Below are 25,825 nucleotides of genomic sequence, written 5' to 3'. Positions count from 1 at the left end.
AACTTTCCTTCCAAGGAGTAAACGTCTTTTAATTTCATGGCTGCAATCACCATCTGCAGTGATTTTGGAGGCCCCCAAAATAAAGTCTAACACTGTTTCCACTGTTTCCCCATCTATTTCCCATGAAGTGATGGGACCAGATGCCATGATCTTCATTTTCTGAATGTTGAGCTTTAAGTCAACTTTATCACTCTCTTCTTTCCCTTTCATCAAGAGGCTCTTTAGTTCTTTTTCACTTTCTGCCATGAGTGGTGTCATCTGCATATCTGAGGTTACTGATATTTCTCCCATCAATCTTGATTCCAGCTTGTGCTTCTTCCAGCCCAGTGTTTCTCATGATGTACTCTGCATATAAGTTAAATAAGCAGGGTAACAATGTACAGCCTTGATGTACTCCTTTTCCTATTTGGAACCAGTCTGTTATTCCATGTACAGTTCTAACTGTTGCTTCCTGGCCTGCATACAGGTTTCTCAAGAGGTACTACTGTGCCTCAAGTACTGTTATTACTATTAACAATTGCTATTACTACTATATATTGAACTCCTCCTATGTGTCAGGTACCATTATAAGAACTTTGTATGTAGTAACTAATTAGATACTCAGAGCCTTATGAGGTAGCTATAAGAAATATACATTTGGTTATTCAGATGACCATAATACATTTCTCAGCTATATTTTGGGGCTTCCCCAGTGGCTCAGTGGTAAAGAATCTCCCTGCATTGCAAGAAATGTGGGTTTGATCCCTAGGTTGGGAAGATCCCTGTAGAAGGAAACGGCAACCCCCTCCAGCACTCTTGCCTGGGAAATCTCATGGACAGAAGAGTCTGGAATGCAGTCCATGGGGTCTATGAAAAGTAAGATATGACTGAGTAAACAACTACCATTCATATTTTGTGAATATAAAAAGGCATAGAACATTTAGGTATCTTGAATTAAGTTATACAGTAAGTGAGTGTGGAACTCAGATTCAGATTATGGCATCATAACTTGGCAGGTCTTATGCTTGGTTTCCTACTAATAGTCAAAGTTTATGTTATGAATATGTGAAGTTTCCTTAAAGGCAAGTGAGGGCATTTTTCTCATTTTTTTCCACTGTCTTTCCACATAAGGCATTCATTTAACATTATCATTGGCTGTTTCTTTGTCTCTTACTGTATCTTTCCTTGTGGCATGGTTTTTATGGTTTACAGTATTTTTTTACAGTGCACTGTTTGATTTAGGCTATAGGTAGATTCCCCTAGTCCACCTGAATTTTAGATTTTCATTTATGTGAAGACCAGTCTTTCTGTCAATAAGAACTGTAATTAATTCGGGGTAACTTTTTCAAAGCTTACTCACTATAATTTTTAGTCATTAAATCAAAATGCATAATTGTCCAGTCATCAGCTCCCAGAAGTTCCTGCCTAACTACTTAAAACATTTAAAGTGTGTTGGTAGCCAGAATGTTCTGGAAGCACTGCCAAAAGTTTTCCATGAGCTTCATTCATCCTTTGGGAGCCTCATAAAATAGATTGAATATATTTGCAGCAATTATGTAGTTTTCTACAAAAGAAAACATTTGACTAGAGATAAAAATGTATCTAACAGCAACTAAAGTAGACACCCCCCCCCCCAACCCAGGTAAGTGATAACCTTATAATTAAAAAAAAAAAAAAGTCTTTCTTATTTTAAAAACATACTTACCAAACTTCTAAGCATTACTTAGATCTTATTTTTTTTTATTTGAAATCCTTTTTTATAGAATAGTAAAATTGGTGCATGTTTTCAAACAAAAATTCTGTAATATCTCAAAGTCTATGGCTAATACCATTATTTAGTGGACAAGAAGAAAAAAAAGGAAAAACAATATGATTAGCAAGATGATACTTGATAGCTCTCTAACTCCTGATTTTTTTCCTATCTAGAGAAATATTTTAAAGAGGGGAATACTGTGTTCAAACTTTGAAACAATTAGAAAAGGATAGAGAGCCTGTAGTTGATGCAATGTTAGCCATGTTCCACATTGATTTGGCAAGCCAGAACTTGGATTTGGCTTGAGAAACAGAGTAATGTTTATAAATAAATAGGGTCTTACTGGAATAGAACTGTAATACAGATGCTGATTCTCTTAGATAAACTTGGGACACCAATTGTGCTTATGTTGGTTAGTGTTAGCACAAGCTGGAATCAAGGTTGCCAGGAGAAATATGAATAACCTCAGATATGCAGATGACACCACCCTTATGGCAGAAAGTGAAGTGGAACTAAAAAGCCTCTTGATGAAAGTGAAAAACAGTGAAAAAGTTGGCTTAAAACTCAACATTCAGAAAACGAAGATCATGGCATCTGGTCCCATCACTTCATGGGAACTAGATGGGGAAACAGTGGAAACAGTGTCAGACTTTATTTTTTTGGGCTCCAAAATCACTGCAGATGGTGACTGCAGCCATGAAATTAAAAGACTCTTCCTCCTTGGAAGAAAAGTTATGACCAACCTAGACAGCGTATTGAAAAGCAGAGACATTACTTTGCTAACAAAGGTCTGTCTAGTCAAGGGTATGGTTTTTCCTGTGGTCATGTATGGATGTGAGAGTTGGACTGTAAAGAAAGCTGAGTACCAAAGAATTGATGCTTTTGAACTGTGGGGTTGGAGAAGGCTCTTGAGAGTCCCTTGGACTGCAAGGAGATCCAACCAGTCCATTCTGAAGGAGATCAGCCCTGGGATGTCTTTGGAAGGAATGATGCTAAAGCTGAAACTCCAGTTTCAGTTTCTTCCACCTCATGCGAAGAGTTGACTCATTGGAAAAGACTCTGATGCTGGGAGGGATTGGGGGCAGGAGGAGAAGGGGATGACAGAGGATGAGATGGCTGGATGGCATCACTGACTCGATGGACGTGAGTCTGAGTGAACTCCGGGAGTTGGTGATGGACAGGGAGGCCTGGTGTGCTGCGATTCATGGGGTTGCAGAGTCGGACACCTCTGAGTGACTGGACTGAACTGAACTGAACTGAACTGGTTAGTGTTACTTTGTATATTGTGCCATCCTTCTGCTCAATCTGTTTTGTTCTTAAGAAGAGTATTGAAACAGTGTATGTGATTACTATTTTACAAGTACTAGCAGATAACAAATGATAAAATTTAGTATGTTTTCAAGGTAGAGGTGTTTTCACAGTAAATAGAATTAAAAACTTGATATATATAAGGAAAGATTGTTTCATAAATTAAAATATTTAAAGAGCAACTTAGTTTTATCACATAATATAGTAAAGTTAGAGTTTTCTCAGTGTTAATATCTTGATATATAGATCTAGCAGGGTATGAAATTACAATAATTTGAATAATGCTTGAAGTGGTAATAAGATGTGATTTTCACTTTCTATTATAGTTAAAGTTTAAGTTAAATTCTCAATAACCTCAACTATTAGGCTCTTATTAGGAAATGACTTATCTTAGACATTTTAATGTTTAATATTAAGTGATTTCAGATTTTGTATTATAATATTCTTTATATTTCTTTTTAAAAAATGTTCTCATACATTATCTTGCTTAAGTATCACAATTTTGTGAGGTAGATGGGGAAGGAAATATAAGTAAAGAAAATGAAGCACAGAGAGGCAAAATGCTTGCTTAAATTCATAATTCCATTTTATGACAGCTAGTCATGGTTCTTTTTATGTCTTTTATTATAGATCTTTATGATAAAAGATCCTATAATACATAGATCTTATATAACATATAGATTTTTGTATTATGGGATGTTTTATTTTAAGGTTTTCCTTCTAAATCTGGGAATGGGCATTTAGCTACCATCAGTGTAATATATACTTTTACACGGGGCTCTTTTCCTACAATAAACTAAAGGAACCTGCTCCATCTTATGTCCAAAGAAAGACAGAAAATTAAATAGGTTGAATTGTTTCAAATCTCATATTCAGTGACATACACATAAAGTAACAGGAAATATATATGTGGGAATCCTTCCCTTGTTGTCAGGTTTCGAGGCTGAGTTCCAATGTTTACTTGTAATTTTTACAGAAAAATGAAGTTAAAATGAAACAAAATAATTAGCATGCTTTTTTTCAAGAAAAACAACCAGTGTCAAATATTATGCATTCCTTAGGTTTGTATATGTTCTATTTTTTAAAAATATTTGTTGAATAAATGTAAATTTTATGTAGATGTTGAAAGTAGGCTCTGTTATAATAATTTTTTAAATTGTAACCTTATGTAAGCTTTGAATTGTTCCTACTCTGATCAGATTGTGATGGACAATAGCATTTGTGTTGCTTTATGAAGCAAGGTCAGCTGCCATTAATTTAAACAACTTCTGCCTCAGCAAATTGTACTTTGATGTTTTTATTTTGAGACAAGCATTTCTGAGATGGTCCAAGTATCTTTGTATTTAATAGCTGTTCTCCTCAAATATCTGTCAAAATTGTTACTTATCTTATTCACATAAATAAATTTATATTTCAGTTTCTATTATTTTAATGTGGCCAATGATATGAGACTGTTTTGTGTTGATATAATTATTCTATAGATAGAAATAAGAAGGTAGTTATTATTGTTCTATATAGTATAAATAAAACAAGTATATGTTATTAATTCCACATTTATTTTAAGTATCTCTTAATAATTGCACACATGTCTTTGTTATGCCTTTAGAATTCTTGCTCTGGTTATTTTCTTTTAAATCACTTTACATTTAATGTATTATTCACTGATAATTTTATGAATGTGTGCTAACCTTTCTCAAATGCATATCTGTAGTGGTTATTTTCTATGCAGTTCAGATGGGTTTTTAAGGATAAATAACTGATGACTTATTTCAATTAATTGCCTTTTTGTCAAATATTTTTTTAAATGTCTTAATATTAATGACTGTATTCTGCAATAAGGTTTACAAGCATTATAATTTTTGGTCCTCATAGCAAATCTTTATTTTTGGCACTGTTAGTTTCATTTTATAGATGAGAAAACTGAGGTTTACAAAGTCTCCCCTATGTAGGAAGTGAATAAGTCCAGGCCTATCTGTGTAAAGACCAGCTCTTAGCCATTGCAATATATAATAACTCAGGATGACTCTAGTTCAGCAACACTGGCTCCTTAAAAGTGCTGATTCATGGTAAATTCAGAACTGCACTTTTTAGAACCTAGTGCTTTACAGAATATGGTGATAGAACTTTAAGCCAAAGGCAATACAACATGAAGAAAGCAAGTGGTTCCCAGGGGCCCAGCAAAAGTGGCAGATCTAGGATTAATTGTTTCAATTTAAGCCCCTTGGCTTGCTTACAACTCTCATTTATTTGGACTTTTAATTCTGAACTTGAAGGCCAAATGCTGATATATATGAAAGCATTAAATGGTCATATGTTTCATGTTATATGACATTTATGCAAAATAAACTGTGAGACAATTATTTTTTCTTCTTCCTTTTTTTCCCCCAAATACAGTGGGATGCATCCTGCTTTTATCCGGGAGTTCACCTCTGTGGCTTGGATTTGTCACAGCCGTGTCTGTCTTTGATCTCTGTGTTAACTAGAAATCAAGGGAAGATATGAGGAGGTTTGTTTACTGCAAGGTGGTTCTAGCCACTTCACTGATGTGGGTTCTCGTTGATGTCTTCTTACTCCTGTACTTCAGTGAATGTAACAAATGTGATGACAAGAAGGAGAGGTCCCTGCTACCTGCACTCAGGGGTAAGTACTTATGAAGCAGACATTTCTTTTGTGCAGATAAGAATGGTGGTGACTCATGATAAAACATGACATTTCAAAATAAGAGTTCAGTTTATTGACTTATTTGGCAGAACTGTTGATGTACATTTAGCCATGGGAAAGCTACCATGGGAAAGCTACTTTACTTTTCTTGGCCTCAAGTGTTTTGTTGGAAGAAATGAGGAATTACCTCACCTCTAAAGTACTTCCAATTCTAATAATTCCAACATTTTGTGACTGTACTGAGCATGTAAATTGTACAGAATTTTAAATTTAGGCTTTCAGAAGCAGAAGCCTTTAGAGATCGAGAACATAATGTAAAAAAGGAAAACTACTGAAGTGAGATGGTGAGGAAAGTAGCAAAATGAGACTACATTACAGCCCTCAAAACTTCCAAAAGCAATAAAAGAAGGACACTTTTTAAAAAGCAAAACATGTTGGTGGCTAGATTTAACTTGTGGGCTATCAGCTTGCCGCCCTATCTTAAAGGCAAAAGATAATTTTAAGTGTATTACAAACTCATTTTCACTCAATATTCCCTCTTAAGGAACCAGTGTCAGTGACTAGATAAGCATGAATGCTGAAGAAACATAATAATTTATATAAATGGTGATTTATTAAATATAGTGATTCATTTCCTAAAGTTATTTCATGTAATTTTTCTATGTTTTCTTTTGGCTTAAATGTCATTAATTTATTTCTGAAATATTCCTAGTGAATGAGTGCTTCTAAAGTACTTGAGCATGCTTGAAATTAGTTTTAGTTATTGTTTTATTCAGTTGCTAAGTCGTGTTTGACTCTTTACAACCCCATGAACTGCAGCATACCAAGCTTCCCTGTCCTTCACTATCTCCCTGAGTTTGCTCAAACTCATGTTCATTGAGTAAGTGAAGCCATCCAACCATCTCATCCTCTGCTGCCCTTTTCTCCTCTTGCCGTAAGTCTTTTGCAACATCAGGCTCTTTTCCAATGAGTTGGCTCTTCCTATCATGTGGCCAAAGTTTTGGAGCCTCAGTTTCAACATCAGTTCTTCCAATGAATATTCAGGGTTGATTTTCTTTAGGACTGACACCTTTGATCTCCTTGCTGTCCAAGGGACTCTCAAGAATTTCCTCCAGTACCACAGTTCAAAAACATCAATTCTTGGACACTCAGCCTTCTTTATGGTTCAACTCTTACACCCATATATGACTACTAGAAAAACCATAGCTTTGGCTCTACAGCCCTTTATTGGCAAAGTGATGTCTCTGCTTTTTAATACACTGTCTAGGTTTGTCATAGAATTTCTTCCAAGGAGCAAGCATCTTTTCATTTCCTGGCTGTAGTCACCGTCTACAGTGATTTTGGAGCCCACAAAAATAAAATCTGCCACTGTTTCCAATTTTTCCCCATCTTTTAGCCATGAAGTAATAGGACTGGTTGCCATGATCTTCATTTTTTGAATATTGAGTTTTAAGCCAGCTTTGTCACTCTATTTCACCTTCATTAAGAGGCTTTTTAGTTCCTCTTCACTTTCTGCCATTAAGGTGGTGTCATCTGCATATCTGAGATTGTAGATATTCTTCCATCTTGATTCCAGCTTGTGAGTCATCTGTGCTGGCATATTACATGATGTGAAAATTGTGAAAATGAAATTGTTAGTCATTTAGTCGTGTCCAGCACTTTGCGATCCCATGGACTATCGCCTGCCAGGCTCCTTTATCCATGGGATTCTCTAGGCAAGAATAATGGAATGGATTGCCTTTCCCTTCTTCAGAGGATCTTCCCAATCCAGGGATCAAGTCCAGACCTCCTGCATTGCGGGCAGATTCTTTACCATCTGAACCATCAGGGAAGTAAGAGTACTATAAGAAAAAAGTTGCAAGAAGACTGGAATGGGTTGCTGTTTCCTTCTCCAGGGGATCTTCCCACACTGGTGATTGGACCCACAACTCCTGCATTGGCAGGTGGGTTTTTTACCAGTGAGCCACCTGGGAAACCCCTTCACATGATGTACTCTGTATTTAGGTTAAATTGTCAGAGTAAAAATAAACAGCCTTGATGTACTCCTTTCCCAGTTTTGAACCACTCCATTGTTCCATGTCCAGTTTTAACTGTTGCTTCTTGACCTGCATATAGGCTTCTCAGGAGACAGATAAGGTGGTCTGGTTTTCCTACCTCCTTAATTTTCCACAGTTTGTTATGCACATAGTAAAAGCCTTTAGTGTAGTCAATGAAGCAGAAGTAGATAATTTTATTCTCCTTGAATTTTTTTCTTAACATTTTTTAAACTTTTTTCTTAAAATCTAGTTTATATTAATTCCTTACTTAGCAAAACTTTTCTTTATAAGCATGACAAAAGGTAAATTTTGAAGCCCAGTTGATATATTTGTACCTTTTGGAAAAGTGAATCTAATTTACTGACTTGAGGTTTCCATTCATTTAATGAATGTATTCTGCTTCTAATATATAGATATTTTTGAGGTTATTTATTAATCAAAATATTCTAAGAAAGAGAATTTCATTGATACTATCTCATTGTATGAGTAGGAAAATTCAGAAAAGCATTTCTAAAAATTAATTTTTTGTTGTGTGATTTTGTTGGACATCTTTAGTTTACTTTGTAATTATACTCTGGTCCAGCTGGAGAAATTATGATTATCTTCTTTTCAAAATGAGTCTAATTCTTTCAGTAGAGTTTCTGACTAGCACAAGAAATTGAGAGAAAGTAATATGAAAGTGACTGAGCCTAGACCCATTTAGTTTATATACATTTTTTATGCTCTTTTATTAGAATTATTCAAAGAGGAAAACTTTATGAGTCCATCAGTTTTTGATAAATGAGCATGGGGATTGATTTGCTGATCTTTGGTTAAAATCACAGAATAAATCAGCCTTTTCTGCTTCTTCGTTAGAACTGGTTGAGCTGCTGCTTGGCTGAAAGTGGAAATGTGATTTGATGGATCACGTCAGTTTAGTATGATCACTTGGTCATTTGTTGAATGGAGACATCTAGATTGGTCACAAAAAATTTTATGATCTGATTCAGCAAAACTATGACAGCCTTTTCTGGAAGTACCTAAAGAGCAGTTTTGCTGATTTAAGTTCTTAATGTTCAGTTTCAAATCTCAAAATGTAAAATTTGATGATGCAAGGCAAAAATAGTAATTTTTCCTTGTACTTAAAATGTAAAATTAAACTATATTCTCTTTACTTTTAATACTTCTTTAATGTTATACATTAATATTTGTCTTGAAAATGTGAAAATTAGGCTTTATAGTTTTAATTTCATCTTCTATTGTTACTCATTATTTCAGAATATTAGTTTATTTAGGAACTCATACTGTGTATTTAAAATATTTTATTTACATGTAGATGATATTGTACAAAGTGCACGTGGCTGGAATTCTCAGGTTCTAGATATGTTAAAAACAGGATTTTTTGACCAAAAATGTTTATATTTCTGGACGTTTTTATTAAAATAAAGCTTTGGACTAGGTAGTTTCTAAGATGTCTTCTAGTTCTAAATTTTAAACCACTTGTAAATACCCAATATTAGCAAACACTCTGAATTAATTTTTGAGATACGTTCATTCATTTACCAAATCATTAATTACTTAAGTGCTTCTCAAGTTAACATGTTGTATATCTTAAACTTACACTAATTATACACTTAGTTATAAACTTAAACTTACACTAATTATATCTTAGTTATAAAAAAGAAGAACATAGTCTGGTAATGGGCAAAAAATAAGAAGCAATCCCGAGTATCAGCACCTCAGACTTCACAGGGGGCATAACAAGATAGATCACCCCATGGTTAAAAACCCAGCTTTATTGACTAATCTGGTCCTCAAGTCCTCCCCTGTGAATTATTAATAGCTGTGTGACTTTTAGCAAATTCCTTAACAAAATCTTGGTGTTCCATTTAAGATGAGAATCGTAAAGTCAATAAATTTTATTTCACAGAGCTGCCTTGAGAATTAAACATGATGATGTGCTAAGCCTCTCAGTGGAGTGGTAGCTCATTGCTGACCCTTTATCAGTGTCTGCTAAACATTGTGAAAGTCATTAAAGGTCTGAATGAGACTCCACCAGACTCTGCTGTCCAGGCTGAGTCAGGTCCACAGCATGGGGCGGTTATTCTGGGTATAGCCCCCCAAAAGGAAGTAACTCTTCAAGAAAAATTATGGACTATGAGCTAAGACCTGGAGATCCAAGGGAAACAAGGTCTCTGTTATCATGCAGCTTATTTGTGGTTGTTGTAGTTCCGTCACTAAGTCATGTCTGACTCTTTGTGACCTCATGGACTGTAGCATGCCAGACTCCTCGGTCCTCCTCTATCCCCCAGAGTTTGCTCAAATTTATGTCCATTGAGTCAGTGATGCTATCTAACCATCTCCTCCTTTGCTGCCCTCATCTTCTTTGCCTTCAGTCTTTCCCAGCATCAGGGTCTTTTCCAACAAGTTGGCTCTTTGCATCAGGTGGCCAAAGTATTAGAACTTCAGCATCAGTCCTTCCAATGAGTATTCAGGGTTGATTTCCTTTAGGATCGACTGCCTTGATTTCCTTGCCCTCCACGGACCCTCAAGAGTCTTCTCCAGCTCATAGTTAATACTAAAAATTTCTTTCTCTGTCTCTTTCAGTAAAAATGTAATTTAGAAATGATTACAAAGCACAGAGAGTATTAGGATGAGGAAGAACAATGCTCTGAGTAGAGCATCTAAGGTATTAGAAATGGATCTCGGGTACTAGCTAAAACTTCTTAAAAGACTGTGGCGCTTAAACTGAGGTCTAAAAGATAAAAGTAGAAAGTAAATAGTTAAAGAAGAAAACACTAATTTTTATGGAATTATAAAGATAATGGAATACCCAAGATACTTCTGAAGGGAAAAAATACAGAGATCTTACAAAATTTGAGTAATCAGGACTGTAATATTTGCACAAAGGGTGGCCCAAGTCCCCAGAGGAACAGAATAGAGACCCTAGAAGTACACTCACATGTTTGGAACATTCAATATATGACAGAGGAAGCACTGCAAATCAGTAGGGGAGAGAAGAGCTCTTCAATAAATACAGTGAAAATCGTGGTAATATGCATGGAAAATAGATGAAACTGGATGCTTCACTCATGTCATAAACCAAGATACGCTTTGGAAGTATTAGTGTCACAAGAAAACTTTACTTTTAGCAGAAAATAAAATAGGCATTTTTAGGACTCTGAATTAAGGGACAATTCTGAAATACTATACAACATCATTGACCATAAAAGATACTATTGATAAATTTGACTATATTAAAATTCAGGAAGTTGGTTCACTTGCATATACCTTAAAGAAAGTAAAAAGAGATTAAAAACTGTAGAAGATGTTCAAAGAACATGTAGCTGAAAGATTATTGTCAAATATATATAAATAACTCCTATTAATAGTAAGGAAAACCCACATAGTCCAACAGGAAAAAAATGGGCAGGAAATAACATAAATACACATTTCTAGGAAAAAAAGAAACACATATAGCAAAAAAGAAAGTTATGATAAAATACTGAACATTGATTGTGAGAGGGAAATGCAGATCAAGACTACAATGATATATACATTCAATTGGCAAAAATTAAAAAGGCTGCTAATACCAATTGTTAGAGGTGATGTATCTTCACATCTTTTAATAGTAACTTCAGATAATGGTTTAACATTGCTGCCGATATCTACAAATTCATGAATGAACCAGAATCCATAGTCATATACTTATAAAAATCTTTCCACATAAGCAAATATTTTACAGTGCTATTGTTCATAAAAATAAAAGTTGAAAATAATCCATAGGCCAATTAATGCAAAATCTGATGAATGAATAGATGTATGGAATATAAGAGAATAATATATTTTAGTCAAAATGAATGAACTATAGCAATTTGCACCAATATGAATTAATCATGATAATACAATAGTAAATTAAGTATAGAAGTTATATCTTTCAGAGATGATATACAGCATGGTACAGTTTGATAAGTTAAAATCAACTTAGTTTTTCAAATGCATACTTTAGAACTGTATAGAGATGCATCAAGACTTCATATAAAGCAAGTAAAGCTAACTGTGATCATAAGATTGTCGGATGTTGATTGACATGTGTCGGGGCAACAGGTGCATGGTGTGGGAGTATTTTGACTGACTATGGGGCATTCCTAGGGTCCTAGGTGTGTTTTGGATGTGGGTTTGATGTGTCTGTAATATAGACAACTAAAGTGAGTGAATAAGAACCATTGAATGGATTTGAAAAAAAGGGGAAGCCACTGAATGAGTTTAGAATACAGCAGACATGATAGCTCTGTGTTGTGGAAAGTTCACGTGTGGACTAGATCGGGGAATAGACAACTGTACAGGGAGGTGGGGTAGGTGGTGGTGGTGGCCTTTCGTGAGTTCTGTGTGGGAAGTAAGGCCTGCTTAGAGCATAGTAGTGCCAGTGAGATGTGACAGAAGTGGGTGAAATAAAGAGGTATTTGAGATACAGGATTAAGAGACCTGGGTGCTTGACAGACTCCGGTGGGTGGAGGAGATGGAAATGTCAAGGACACGTTTCAAGTTTCTTGCAGGACATTATTTGATCCAGTTTCTTGATAGGTGAGATGTAGGAGGAGTTGAGGTAGCTACTGAGTCTATTTTGTATGTGTTGAGGTTGAGACATGTGTCAGGCAACTGAATGGAATTGTTCAGTAGGAAGTTGACTACATTAATAAACTCTTAAATACCAGACTTAACACCATCATTTTTTTTCCTAAGGTGGATTACATTCTTTTTCTTCCTTATTAAATGGAGTATATGGAATAGAATTGAATCTTTGCTTCTGAGTCAGCACTGTCATTTTATATATCAATTATTGAGTGATGCTATAAAATTTATTATTTTGAGGGACTTCCTGGGAGCACAAAGACTTGTTCTAATATTAGATACAGAGCCATGAATCCTTTCGCTATTTTCTAAAGGAGTACCTTTGGGTGACATAAGTTCTTGTTAGGGAAGTATAACTCTTTTATGCCACTCTGGGGCCACCTAGAGCTAAAATGCACTGAAGGATATTTCTGACTCCTAACTGGTGTGGAATACTAAGTGATGCTGCTCCAGAGTTGGAGGAGTTAGAATAGCTATTTGAGAGAGTAGATATTTAAAAGACCAATGTTGCTGCAGTGCACCTATAAATGCTTTGGGAAAATTTGAGGTTACGTGGCCAGTCTGCATCATCTCTGTCCTCTAGCTCCTTCACTAAGAGCCCATGTCCTTAGGCAAGTTAATTTGTCTCTCTGGGCCTCAGTCACCAGGTGTAAAATGAAATGAATATGAATCATGGTTTTCATTCATGAAAACATGTTCTTCAGTTGTATCTGACTCTTTGTGACCCCGTGGAGCCTGCCAGGCTCCTCTGTCCATGGGTTTCTCCAGGCAAGAATACTGGAGTGGGTTGCCATTTCCTTCTCCAGAGGATCTTCCCGACCCAGAGACTGAACCCGGGTCTCCTGCTTTGCAGGCAGATTCTTTACCATCTGAGCCACCGGGGAAGCCCTGGTTTACATGCTCATTTCCAAATGAAAGATTATGTTTCTAGCTATTTTTTCTCAATAAAAGTATGGAAAAGGAACTATTTTGTTCAGTCCGTGGAAAATGTATTGTCTGCTAGAAGAAGTGATGATGTGGAAGTGACATGGGGAGAGAGCTGCTTGGCAACCCCAGGAGAGCCTTCTCATCACAGAGGACAAAGGGATATAAAATTATGATATTCAAGGAAGGAAGGAACCTCCCATTCTTTACCTGATCCTGAATATTGAACGTATTACACATACTTAGGAAATGAAATAAAACTTACCTTCAAAAAAAGGGAGATGAAAGAATATTTAACAAAGACTTGTTGCTGGTATATAAACAAAGATAAGTATATTAGCCAACAATAATAAAAATAAGTCTAAACTATGATTATTCTAAATTATGTATACGTTTTAGCTTAATTATCACACAAAAAATGTGGCGACATTTTTCTTCTTTTACGAGGCAGAGTGAGTGTATGAGGAAATCACTTCCATGTTTTTCTTCTACTCATGTGCACAATATTTCTAACACCAGACGTGTTGACTTTTCCCCAAGCAATTCTCTGCAACACCAACTTGGTGTTCTACAAGTCTGACACTGTCTACCTGGGCTGAGCGTCAGACCCCACAAGTTAAGGACTCAGTCCCACAAAGCTGCCACCACTTCAGACACCAATTTAAGATCCCATCTCATCCTCAGTACTTCTGACCAACCAGCTATAAATTGGCACATCCACTGAGTTTGATAATTTGCTGGAATGCCTCCCAGAACTTATGGAAACACTTATTTACATTCACCAGCTTATTATAAAAGTTATAATAAAGCCAGATGAAGACTTTTGCAGGTTGAGGTCCAGAAAGGCACCAAGTGCAGGAGCTTCTGTGTCCTTGGAATTGGGATATGTGACCTTCCTGTCATGAAGATGCGTTGAACATTGTAGAAACTCTCTGAACCCCATACTTCTCAGATTTTTATGGAGGTTCCATCATATTGATATGTTCAGTATCAGCTCAGTCTCCAGCCTGTCCCTCCTTCCTGGAAAATGGGAGCTGGAACTGAATGTTTCAAGTGTCTAATCATGCCTTGGTCTTTCTGATGACAAGCCCCATCTCAGAGCTATCCAGGAGCCCAAACTGAATCACCTCATTTGAACAAAAGATGCTCCTATTACCCAGGAAATTCCAAGGGATCTAGGGGCTTCATATCAGGAACCAGGATCCAAGACCAAACATCAGATGCTTCTAGTGTATAACTTAGGAAATTATAAGGGTTAGAGTAACTCTGAGCCAGGAATTGGTGGCAGAGACCAATGCCTGTATCTTCTATTGTTTCACAGTGTGGTCAAGAGGAAGTGACGGAATTTTAACAACCAATAGAACAGAATTTGGTTATTGTAGTGTAAGTTCAGTAAAGGACTTTGTTATCACTTAATGCCAGTTTTCATTGAAATTCAAGTGCCATGCTTTCACTCAGATACCAATATGGAGCACAGAGTCTGAAAATTTGACTTGAGGGTTTTGTCTTCGCTCTCAGAGGCATCCTAGACTTGACCAAATCTCCCTGGCTAGTAGTATATATAAATCACGGTCAGGAAAATATTTCCTAGGTACCCTTCTTGTTTCAGATCATTTATGAAACAATATTGCCATATCTGGCATTTTAAGGTTTTGCAAAGTTACTTTCATGCCCTTGTGTCCCCCAAGACCTTCTTGATGCTGCTCTGAATTGGGGAGAATCAAGAAAATTTATGGAATTGTTGACTGCAATCTTAATTCCGTCCCTCCATGTTTCCCTTTAGCTCTACCTGGGAGACTCCCTGGTCTTTTCTCATAAATCTGGGCATACAGGTAGCCTTGCAGGATCTTAGTTGTTGGACCAGGAATGGAACCCCAGCCCTGGCAATGAAAGCACCTAATTCTAATCACTGGACCACCAGGGAATTCCCTCTTTTGTTCTTTCTAAGTGATCTCTTCATAACACTAACATCTTGCCTTGTACTCATTTACTAAATAGAAAATGCTTGTTGACCTTGTTTGATTAATCTCTAGTGCTTTAAGGGAGAATTCTCTGTGTAGGTGTGAGAGGAAACTGAAAAGTAGTAAATTAAAGTGTTAAAACTAACATCACTTTTTTCTTGTTTTTTAAAAACATGGCTTCACCTTTAATGGGGGATGGTAGAAGAGCGTAAGTGATTACAATGTATTGGAATTGTCCTGAATAAATTTTGATGACTACTGGGACTTTCAGGTGATAATATTTATAGTCATACAAAAGGTAGGACATACAGGCTCAGTCAACTTGGAATAGGACATATATATGTCCCAGGTAATTTTCAATCGAGTTTATAAATAGTATTCAAAAATTAATAGACTTTATAAAATTTTGACCTTTGATGTTCACTTTTGCCTTCCATGGTTTTGTTCACAATTCATTCTGATCCCTTCTCTAATCCAGACAGACACATCAGTGTCAGGAAGAAAAATACATTGTAATAATGAACAATTGTGAGGTTTACTGTGGCAGCTACTTTGCATATACTGGTTCATTTAGTTCTCACAGGTGCACTGAGTGTAAATATGATTGTTACTCTCATTTATATATAAGAGCCTGAGATACGAAAGAGTTAATTAATTTCCCCAAGGTCACAAAACTGACAAGTAGGAAGAAAGGGCTCTCAGCCTGCTTTGTCAGACTTTTGAGCTCAGACTTTAAACCACAATGTTATGCTGTGTCCCTGACTCAAGTGCCTAGACCTCTTTAAGGCAAAATAATCATATCATTTACATACTATTTATAAAGTAATTACAAATATTGGAATATTTCTGGAGGAAAGAGAAGGAGGTGGCCACTGACCTTGGGTAATAATATGTCTTATTTAATTATAACTTAGGAGAATAGTAGTCTGGCAAACTTAGCTGCCTGAAAGGTAGGCTTTCAGACTTTAGCAATTTTGTATTTGTGGAGTTGTTACAGTATACTGATTAATTTAGGTTGCAATTTTCCTTAGCAGTTTCTTTGGAGCCAAGCCTCTTAAATCTTACAAAGAATGATTAAAAGTTGTGAACAGTAGTGAAGCACTATTTTTTCTCAAAATTTTAACAAGAATGATTGAGATAATCTTTCATCCATTTATTTGTTAAAAGTACTGGTGTAGGAACTATGAAATATACAAAGCTTAATCAAATAGAACATCTGTCTTGAAGAATCACACAGTCTACCGGAGACATAGCATGTACATAAATAACTACATTACAAAATAGGAAATGGTAACTGCTATAAGAGAGATACCAAGTAAATTGCTGTGAGAGGCCCCAAAGTATATTAATTATGTGGACATGTGTAAACCGGGAGGGAGTAGGTATCCGGAAAATAAATTATCAGGAGAAGGCTATTGGCTTCCTCAAAATGAGGATATAAGAAATCAGTGAGTTGGTTGATTGAGGAAGAATCAGACATAAAGAGGATTTACAGATTTTAGGTTGAAAGTTAAGATAAAGAGAGATTTTAAAGGACTTTAAGTGCTGGGGAAATGAATTTTAATTCTCTTCTCTAGGAAATGGGAAATTGTTGAAGGTTTCTGGAGAAGGAAAGATGTGTTTAGCATGAGATGGAGTTCAGAAGGAGAATGCAGTGTTGTTTAGTACATGTGCAAGATAACACTAAGATGTTTTTGGCCACCAAAGTTTTATTCATTAATTAAAACCATTTAAATTAGATGGCAATTAAAACCAATTGAATATTAAGTCATTTAAATTCTTTATTCTGAAAATTAATTGGTAAAAACAATAAAGTTTTCTGTTTTGTAAAGTCAAGTTTAAAAACAGTTTGAAGAAGTAAATACTCATATCTTTATTAGTATGAAATAAGATGAGCCAATTCACTTAACACACAATTTGAAGGCTTGATTTGTGTCAGAGCTGGAGATAGGAAGGTAAGAATCACTCTTATTTTAGAATGAAATGTCAGCATATAAATACTGTGCTATCAGGAGGAGATGAAATATACAAAATAAAGAGAAATACATCATTAAGACAATACTTATCTTTTGAGGGCAAGCTCTAATTTTCAATTTCATAAAGATTAGAGTTGATTGAATAGAGAATGAAGGACAAAGCTTATTACCAAATAGTCCATCAATAAAATGGAAATGGACACATTTTTATCTCTACCCATTGGAAATCATGGGCACTAAAGGGCTGTGTTGAGGCAGAGACAGCTGCACATCGTATATGCTCAATTAATAATTGTTTAATGAATAAAACAATTAAGGCATGATCAGTGTGGCAGATTCTGTTTTCATAATAGACTATCCAGTATAGGTAGATGATTAAGAATCTTGAAACAACTGTATTATCATGGCAAACATATTTTTATTGTTACTCTTTCCCCCTAGAGTCCAAACTTTGTCTTTTATCTTTCATTTTCTCATAAAATTTGATCTCACACACTAGCAAAGTAATGATCAAAATTCTCCAAGTCAGGCTTCAATAGTACATGAACTGTGAACTTTTAAATGCTTAAGCTGGCTTTACAAAAGGCAGAGGAACCAGAGATCAGATTGACAACATCTGTTAGATCATCAAAAAAGCAAGAGAGTTCCAGAAAAACATCTATATCTGCTTTATTGACTATGCCAAAGCTGTTGACTGTGTTCAGTTCAATTCAGTCGCTCAGTCGTGTCTGACTCTTTGCGACCCCATGAACCACAGCATGCCAGGCCTCCCTGTTCAACACCAACTCCCGGACTTTAGACAAACCCATGTCCATTGAGTCGGTGATGCCATCCAACCATCTCATCCTCCATCGTCCCCTTCTCCTGCCTTCAAACTTTCCCAACATCAGGGTCTTTTCACATGAGTCAGTTCTTTGCATCAGGTGGCCAAAATATTGGAGTTTCAGCTTCAACATCAGTCCTTCCAATGAACACCCAGGACTGACCTCCTTTAGGATGGACTGGTTGGATCTCCTTGCAGTCCAAGGGACTCTCAAGAGTCTTCTCGAACACCACACTTCAAAAGATCAATTCTGCACTCAGCTTTCTTTATAGTCCAACTCTCACATCCATACATGACTACTGGAAAAACCATAACCTTTACTACATGGACCTTTGTTGACAAAATAAGGTCTCTGCTTTTTAATATGCTGTCTAGGTTGGTCATAACTTTCCTTCCAAGCAGTACGCGTTTTTTAATTTCATGGCTGCAGTCACCATCTGCAGTTATTTTGGAGCCCCCCAAAATAAAGTCTGACATTGTTTCCACTGTTTCTCCATCTAGTTCCCATGAAGTGATGGGACCAGATGCCATGATCTTCGTTTTCTGAATGTTGAGCTTTAAGCCAACTTTTTCACTCTCCACTTTCACTTTCATCAAGAGGCTTTTTAGTTCCTTTTCACTTTCTGCCATAATGGTGGTGTCACCTGCCTATCTGAGGTTATTGATATTTCTCCCAGCAATCTTGATTCCAGCTTGTGCTTCTTCCAGCCCAGTGTTTCTCATGATGTACTCTGCATAGAAGTTAAATAAGCAGGGTGAGAATATACAGCCTTGATGTACTCCTTTTCCTATTTGGAACCAGTCTGTTGTTCCATGTCCAGTTCTAATTGTTGCTTCCTGACCTGCATATAGGTTTCTCAAGAGGCAGGTCAGGTGGTCTGGTGTTCCCATCTCTCAGAATTTTCCACAGTTTATTTTGATCCACACAGTCAAAGGCTTTGGCATAGTCAATAAAGCAGAAATAGATGTTTTTCTGGAACTCTCTTGCTTTTTCAATGATCCAGCAGATGTTGGGAATTTGATCTCTGGTTCCTCTGCCTTTTCTAAAACCAGCTTGAACATCTGGATTTCACGGTTCACGTATTGCTGAAGCCTGGCTTGGAGAATTTTGGGCATTACTTTACTAGCGTGTGAGATGAGTGCAACTGTGTGGTAGTTTGAGCATTCTTTGGCATTGCTTTTCTTTGGGATTTGAATGAAAACTGACCTTTTCCAGTTTTGTGGCCACTGCTGAGTTTTCCAAATTTGCTGGCATATTGAGTGCAGCACTTTCACAGCATCATCTTTCAGGATTTGAAATAGCTCAACTAGAATTCCATCACCTCCACTAGCTTTGTTCATAGTGATGCTTCCTAAGGCCCACTTGACTTCACATTCCAGGATGTCTGGCTCTAGGTCAGTGATCACACCATCATGATTATATGGGTCATGAAGATCTTTTTTGTATTGTTCTTCTGTGTATTCTTGCCACCTCTTCTTAATATCTTCTTCTTCTGTTAGGTCCTTACCATTTCTGTCCTTTACTGAGCCCATCTTTGTATGAAATATTGTTTGACTGTGTGGATCACCACAAACTGTGGAAAATTCTTCAAATGATGGGAATACCAGACCACCTGACCTACCTCCTGAGAAATCTGTATGTAGGTCAAGAAGCAATGGTTAGAACTGAACATGGAATAACAGACTGCTTCCAAATTGGGAAATGAGTATGTCAAGGCTGTATATTGTCACCCTGCTTATTTAACTTATATGCACAGAAATGCTGGGCTGGATGAAGCACAAACTAGAATCAAGATTGCCAGGAGAAATTTAAGATATGCATATAATACCACACTTTTGGCAGAAAGCAAAGAAGAACTAAAGAGTCTCCTGATGAAAGTGAAAGAGGAGAATGAAAAGTTTGCTTAAAACTCAACATTCAGAAAACTAACATCATGGCATCTCATCCCATCACTTCATGGCAAATAGGTGGGGAAACAATGGAAACAGTGTCAGACTTTATTTTCTTGGGCCAAAAATCACTGCAGATGGTGACTGCAGCCATGAAACTAAAAGATGCTTACTCCTTGGAAGGGAAGTTATGACCAACCTAGACAGCATATTAAAAAGCAGAGACATTACTTTGCCAGCAAAGGTCCATCTAATCAAAGCTATGGTTTTTTCAGTAGTCATGTATGGATGTGAGATTTGGACTTTACAGAAAGCTGAGCACCAAAGAATTGATGCTTTTGAACAGTGGTGTTGAAGAAGACTTTTGAGAGTCCCTTGGACTGCAAGGAGATCCAATCTAAAGGAAATGAGTCCTGAATATTCATTGGAGGACTGATGCTGAAGCTGCAACTCCAATATTTTGGCCATCTGATGTGAAGAGCTGACTCATTTGAAAAGACCCTGATGCTGGGAAAGATTTAAGGTGGGAAGAGAAAAGCCCAACAGAGGATGAGATGGTTGGATGGCATCACTGACTCAATGGACAGTTTGAGTAAACTCCGGGAGTTGGTGATGGACAGAGAAGCTTGGGCTGCTGCAGTCCATGGGGTTGTAGAGTTGGACATGACTGAGCGATTGATCTGAAAATTTTATTTACAATTCAAATTGGCAAATACATAACCAAAGGACTCTTTTTCCCTTCGGAATCTGTCTTCCATTGCACTGTTACACACTGTCTCTGCAATGCAGGGCATGTTAGGACACTGCCTGTTGACACGTAGTAATGCTGTCATTTAATTGAGCTCTTACGGAGCAGACAGATCATTAAGATATGAATCAATACAAGGGGGACCCAAAGGAACATTTATGAAGTTAGACTGAAGAATATTGAAAAAGATGCAGGTGTGTGGTAGATTTTATTCGTCTATGAAAGAAGATAGGGAAGATGAAAATGATGGAAAATTAATAAAAGAAAGTCATGCTGAACAGTTTTAAAAGTGAAATAATCCAATAAAAAAAGAAAATTACCAAGAATAAAGTGATGGAGTTGTAGAAGAGGACCCATGGTTAGTCAATAAGTTAGGCTCTATATAAATATATCTTTGGGAATGACTGAGGATATTAGTTAGATAATTTAATGAATGTCATTTCTCAATAAATTTTGTTGAGTTGTAACATTAATGCTTCCTTTTAACTGTGCAGTTTGATGAGTTTGACAAATGAATCTCAGGGTTCAACCTCACAAGGATGATCCCCTCTAAAATATCCCGTATACCCCCAGGCAGTCCAATCCCTCTAATTGAGCCCCAGACAACTACTGATTGATTTTTTGTGACTGTTGGTTTTGCCTATTGCAGAAAATGTGATGGATGACTATGCGTTCTTATGTGTCTGGTTACTTTTGCTCAGCATATGGGTATTGAGATTAATCCATGCTCTTGGCTGTATCAGAGGTTTTATTGCTGAGCAGTACTCTGTTGTATGTATTTACTACAGTTTATCTTTTCACCTGTTGATGGATATTTGCATTCTTTCCAGGGTGGTTGTGAATAACATTGCCTCATTTGTACATAAGTATTTGTTTACATATGTGGACATATGTTTTTACAACTCTTGGGCAAACATCAAGAAGTGGTAGTGCTCAGTCATTGCTAAGTGTGTTTTAATTTTGTAAGATCCTGCCAGTCTGTTTTCCCAAGTTGCTAGACTATTTGGTATTCCCATCAGTAACATAGGAGAGATTTAGTTACTCACATCCTGGCCCACACTTCCTAGTCAGTGTAATTTTAGCCGTTTTCATAAGTTTGTAATGTTTCTGATGATGGTTTTAATTTGCATGTCATAGTAACCAATGATAGTGAGTATTTTTTCATAGTTTTTTTTTTTTTTGGCCATCCTTCTTTTATAAAGTATTAGTCATATTCTTTTGGCTATTTTGTAATTGTTGTTTATGTTATGTAAGGGTTGTTTATGGCTTGCCTTTTATCTATTTATTTATTTTTTTGTATAAACATAAGTTTTAAATTCTATTCTGGGAAATACCACAGAATTAAAATGCTGGGTTGGATGGTAGGTATATTTTTAACAAGAGACTACTAAACCATCTTCATAAGTAACTGTACCATTTTTTGCTTGCACTAACAATGTATTATAGTTCCAGTTGCTACTTTTATTTTTAGCACTTCCTATTTTCAGTTTTTTAATGTGCCATGTTGTTTAATAGATGTGGCTAATTGCTTATCAAAGATATTTACACATACATATGCATGGGCTTCCCAGGTGGCTCAGTGGTAAACAACCTGCCTGCTAGTGCAGGATATGCAGGAGACATGGGTTTGATCCCTGGATCGAGAAGATCCCCTAAAGGAGGAAATGGCAGTCCTCTCCAATATTCTTGCCTGGAAAGTCCCATGGACAGAGGAGCCTGATGGACTACAGTCTAGGGGTTGCAAATAATTGGCTGCAATGGAGCACACACATGTGTCCTGGAAAGAAATTAAGTGTTAATTCCCCCCTCCAAGATTGATACGGCTTTATATTTGTTTAGTTAATATAGTATTATCTAGTTATTTATTTTTAATTTCATTGGAATGTATTTGCTTTACAGTTTTAAATGGTATCCTTCAAAGAACAGAGATTTTTTATTTTGATGAAGTCCAGTGTATCTTTTCTTCTATTGTTCTTTTGGTATCCTACTTAAGAAATCTCTGCCTATGCCAAGGCCACTCTATATTTTCTCTAGAAGATTTATGGTTGCTGTTTATAAGAGTTGAGTTAATTTCTGTGTATGAGGTGAAGAGAGTCAAGGTTACATTTTCCAAAATAAAAATCCCACCATTCCAGAAACATTTGTTCCTTGATGGTAAAAAAGGAGAGGGTTTTAGAAATAAGAGCAATGCTTTAATATAATATTTCTTAGTATGAATCTGTAAGTTTTTCTATTGCTTACATGTATGATTTAGTTATAAATATTTGAGTTTACTTTCTAAAATTCATTGCACATTATATTTAATTGGTATAAAATTTGTTATGTAGCTTGAAAAGTATCCAGATGTTACTAAGCAAATCTTCTTTAGATATTTTGACTTAAAAGGCAAATGAAAATCTAATTTAGAGCATTAACATGAAAAACTTTTTTTCTGATAATAATAAATACCTATTGTAGTAACATATAAAATACAAATAAAAATAAAGAAGAAAAATAACTTGAGATGCCACCCAGAAATTTCCATATACTTAAATAAAATTTACTATTTAAACTGTTATGACCAGTACATCATGAGCACTTTCTCCTGCATGAGATATTCTTTCAAAACATAGTTTTAAAGCCTGAGTAATATTTTATTATGTGTATTTATCATAATTTCCATAATTAGCTACTTTTCATTAGTTTTCATGTATATTACTGCTAAGTTTTTTTTACCACATAATAATGTTATGAACATTTTTAGGAAGTTATTTTTAAACATGTTGCTGATTATATGCTTAGGCTAGATTCTTGGTTATGGAATTTAGTTTTTAAAGGTGTACATATTTTTAAAAGGCTCTTGATAGACGTTTCTAATGACTTTCTGGAAAGCTCATTAGTCCTTATATTTCATCACTGATATATGAGGATACTTATCTTACCATGTCATTTATAATTTCATTTAAAACACATTTGATAATTAGAGTACTTTCTAATCACATATTTTAAAGCATTTTTATGTTTTATTATTCTTACATTAAAATTTTACTATTAAATACGGAGCATAAATACATACTGGCTTCATGTTCAGAGTTTTGAATATAAAGATAAATGGATGATGGCTTAAAGGATGTGATGCATTAAACATTGTATAATATATTAAGCAATTACAGAATTTGGGTGTTGGTAAAATTCTAAGTATATCACATTTATTGGTACCAGTAAACTCTGTAGGGACGGGAAGATAAATATGAAACTTTTGGCTGTAATTTAGGGGAAAAACCTTCAGGACTGAACTGAGAGGTACATGTCTTCACAAATTCTTTGAGGTTTTCTGTTGTTAATTTTTTTCACATTAAATTATTTGATCTATATGTAGCTTATTTTTTGTAATAATGAGGATGTATATTTTCAGTGATTACTTGTGACACATCTTTCCTGTCATTGCTGATTTATAATATTGAAATCGCCAGTCTAGGTTTGATGCAGGATACAGGATGCTTGGGGCTGGTACACTGGGATGACCCAGAGGGATGGTACGGGGAGGGAGAAGGGTGGGGTGTTCAGGATGGGGAACACGTGTACACCTGTGGCGGATTCATGTTGATGTATGGCAAAACCAATACACTATTATAAAGTAATTAGCCTCCAATTAAATAAATTTAAATTAAAAAAATTGCTGTTTTTGTTCCTCAGTTGTGTCTGTCCAACTGTTTGTACCTCCATGGACTGTAGCAAGCCAGGTTCCTCTGTCCATGGGAACTTTCGAGGCAAGAATACTGGAAGCTGTTGTCATTTCCTTCTCCAGGGGAACTTCCTGACCCAGGGATTGAACCCACATCTCTGATGTCTCTTGCATTGTCAGGCAAATTCTTCACCACTGATACACCAGGGAAGCCCAGTGTTAAAATTAACATATAGAAAATCTTTATATCTACCAGGGTCTTCATATGGTCTATTTATTTGATTCTTTGGTTCCTTTCCATATGATTAAAAATGTTATGATTTTCGATTGTATTTGAGTTATTTTAATTATTTAACTTTATATTAACTGACAAATAACTTGACAAGTTGCAAACTGCTCTAGTCTGGAAAATGAGTACATTATAGTTCTAATCTTGGCTTTGTTACTTTTAGTGTGTATCCTTGTATTTTTTTAGTGTGTCTCCTCTGCCTTATTCTATAAAACGAGAGGCTTGGAGTAGACCTACTCTTCTGTATCTAAATTTCATGATTTTTTTCATGATAAATGAATGTAAAGTACTGTTATCATTGAATCTTGCCATATTTCTAAATAGAATCAGGATGTGGAATGTGCCAGAATATTCATCTTAAAACTATATTTGGCATTACTAGAACCATTATTCTTTATCTTTTTTCTTTCTTGCTTATTGGAAGTACTTTCAAATGAGTTTTCTTATAGATCTGTCACCCTGCTTCTATGAGTTGGTATAATGAGTGGGAAGTGGGAATATTGGACATAAAATAGTATAGTGGCAAGAACACCAGTGCTATATTTGGAAGATCTGGACTTTATCATGACTCTGACCTTAACTAGACATCTGATCTAAACAGAATCTCACTTTCTCCGCCTTTTGAGGGTTAAGTAGATGTAGTAGAAAAATAGGTATCACAACAAAACTCTACAAAAAGAAATTAATACAGCCTCCCCCCGATATACCTGAAGTTAATGGTTCTCAAAATCTTATTCCTTTAAATAAAAACACTTTAAAAATAGTTATTATTAAAAATCTCTTAAATATAATACATGCTTCCTTCTTTGGAAGATTAATTCTTTCTTTCAAGTTATGGTAACACACAGTCTTTATTTAAAAAATATTCTTTCAGTGTAGAAAAATATAAGAAAGGATATAAAAGAACCTAGAAGGCAACCATATATAAGTTATTATAATTAAAGTTTTGGTTTATTTCTTTATATCTCTAATAGGGATCCTATTTTATTTCATTTTTATATTATGCTTAGTCTTTGAATTTATACTTTGGATATTTTCTTGCATCAAATATTCCTTAAGACAGTTTTACTGGCTGTACATTATTCTATGTAATACATCATAATTTTTTCCCTCTAACTTTTAAAATGAGGATAAAGGAGTATAAAAAAATCTTCATAACTGTCTTTATTATTTGCCACTGTATGGCACCCCACTCCAGTACT

At 35.7% G+C, this 25,825-nt stretch overlaps 1 protein-coding gene across 4 annotated transcripts in view; it reads left to right on the top strand.

Annotated features, from left to right (window-relative positions):
* GALNT13 (polypeptide N-acetylgalactosaminyltransferase 13) overlaps positions 1-25,825 on the top strand; it is a 655,101-nt gene that overhangs the window by 66,821 nt on the left and 562,455 nt on the right. For all 4 annotated transcript variants that reach the window (XM_061437749.1, XM_061437740.1, XM_061437723.1 and 1 more), the window contains one exon: positions 5,435-5,680. In XM_061437749.1, the coding sequence (XP_061293733.1) occupies positions 5,539-5,680 (142 nt within the window). In that variant the 5' untranslated portion in view covers positions 5,435-5,538. The remainder of the gene's footprint in view (positions 1-5,434; positions 5,681-25,825) is intronic.

This window comes from Bos javanicus, chromosome 2 (assembly GCF_032452875.1).
Source record: "Bos javanicus breed banteng chromosome 2, ARS-OSU_banteng_1.0, whole genome shotgun sequence".
In the NCBI taxonomy this organism is placed as follows: domain Eukaryota; kingdom Metazoa; phylum Chordata; class Mammalia; order Artiodactyla; family Bovidae; genus Bos; species Bos javanicus.
Note: the sequence above shows the minus strand (reverse complement) of the source record. Positions and strands in the feature narration are given on the sequence as shown.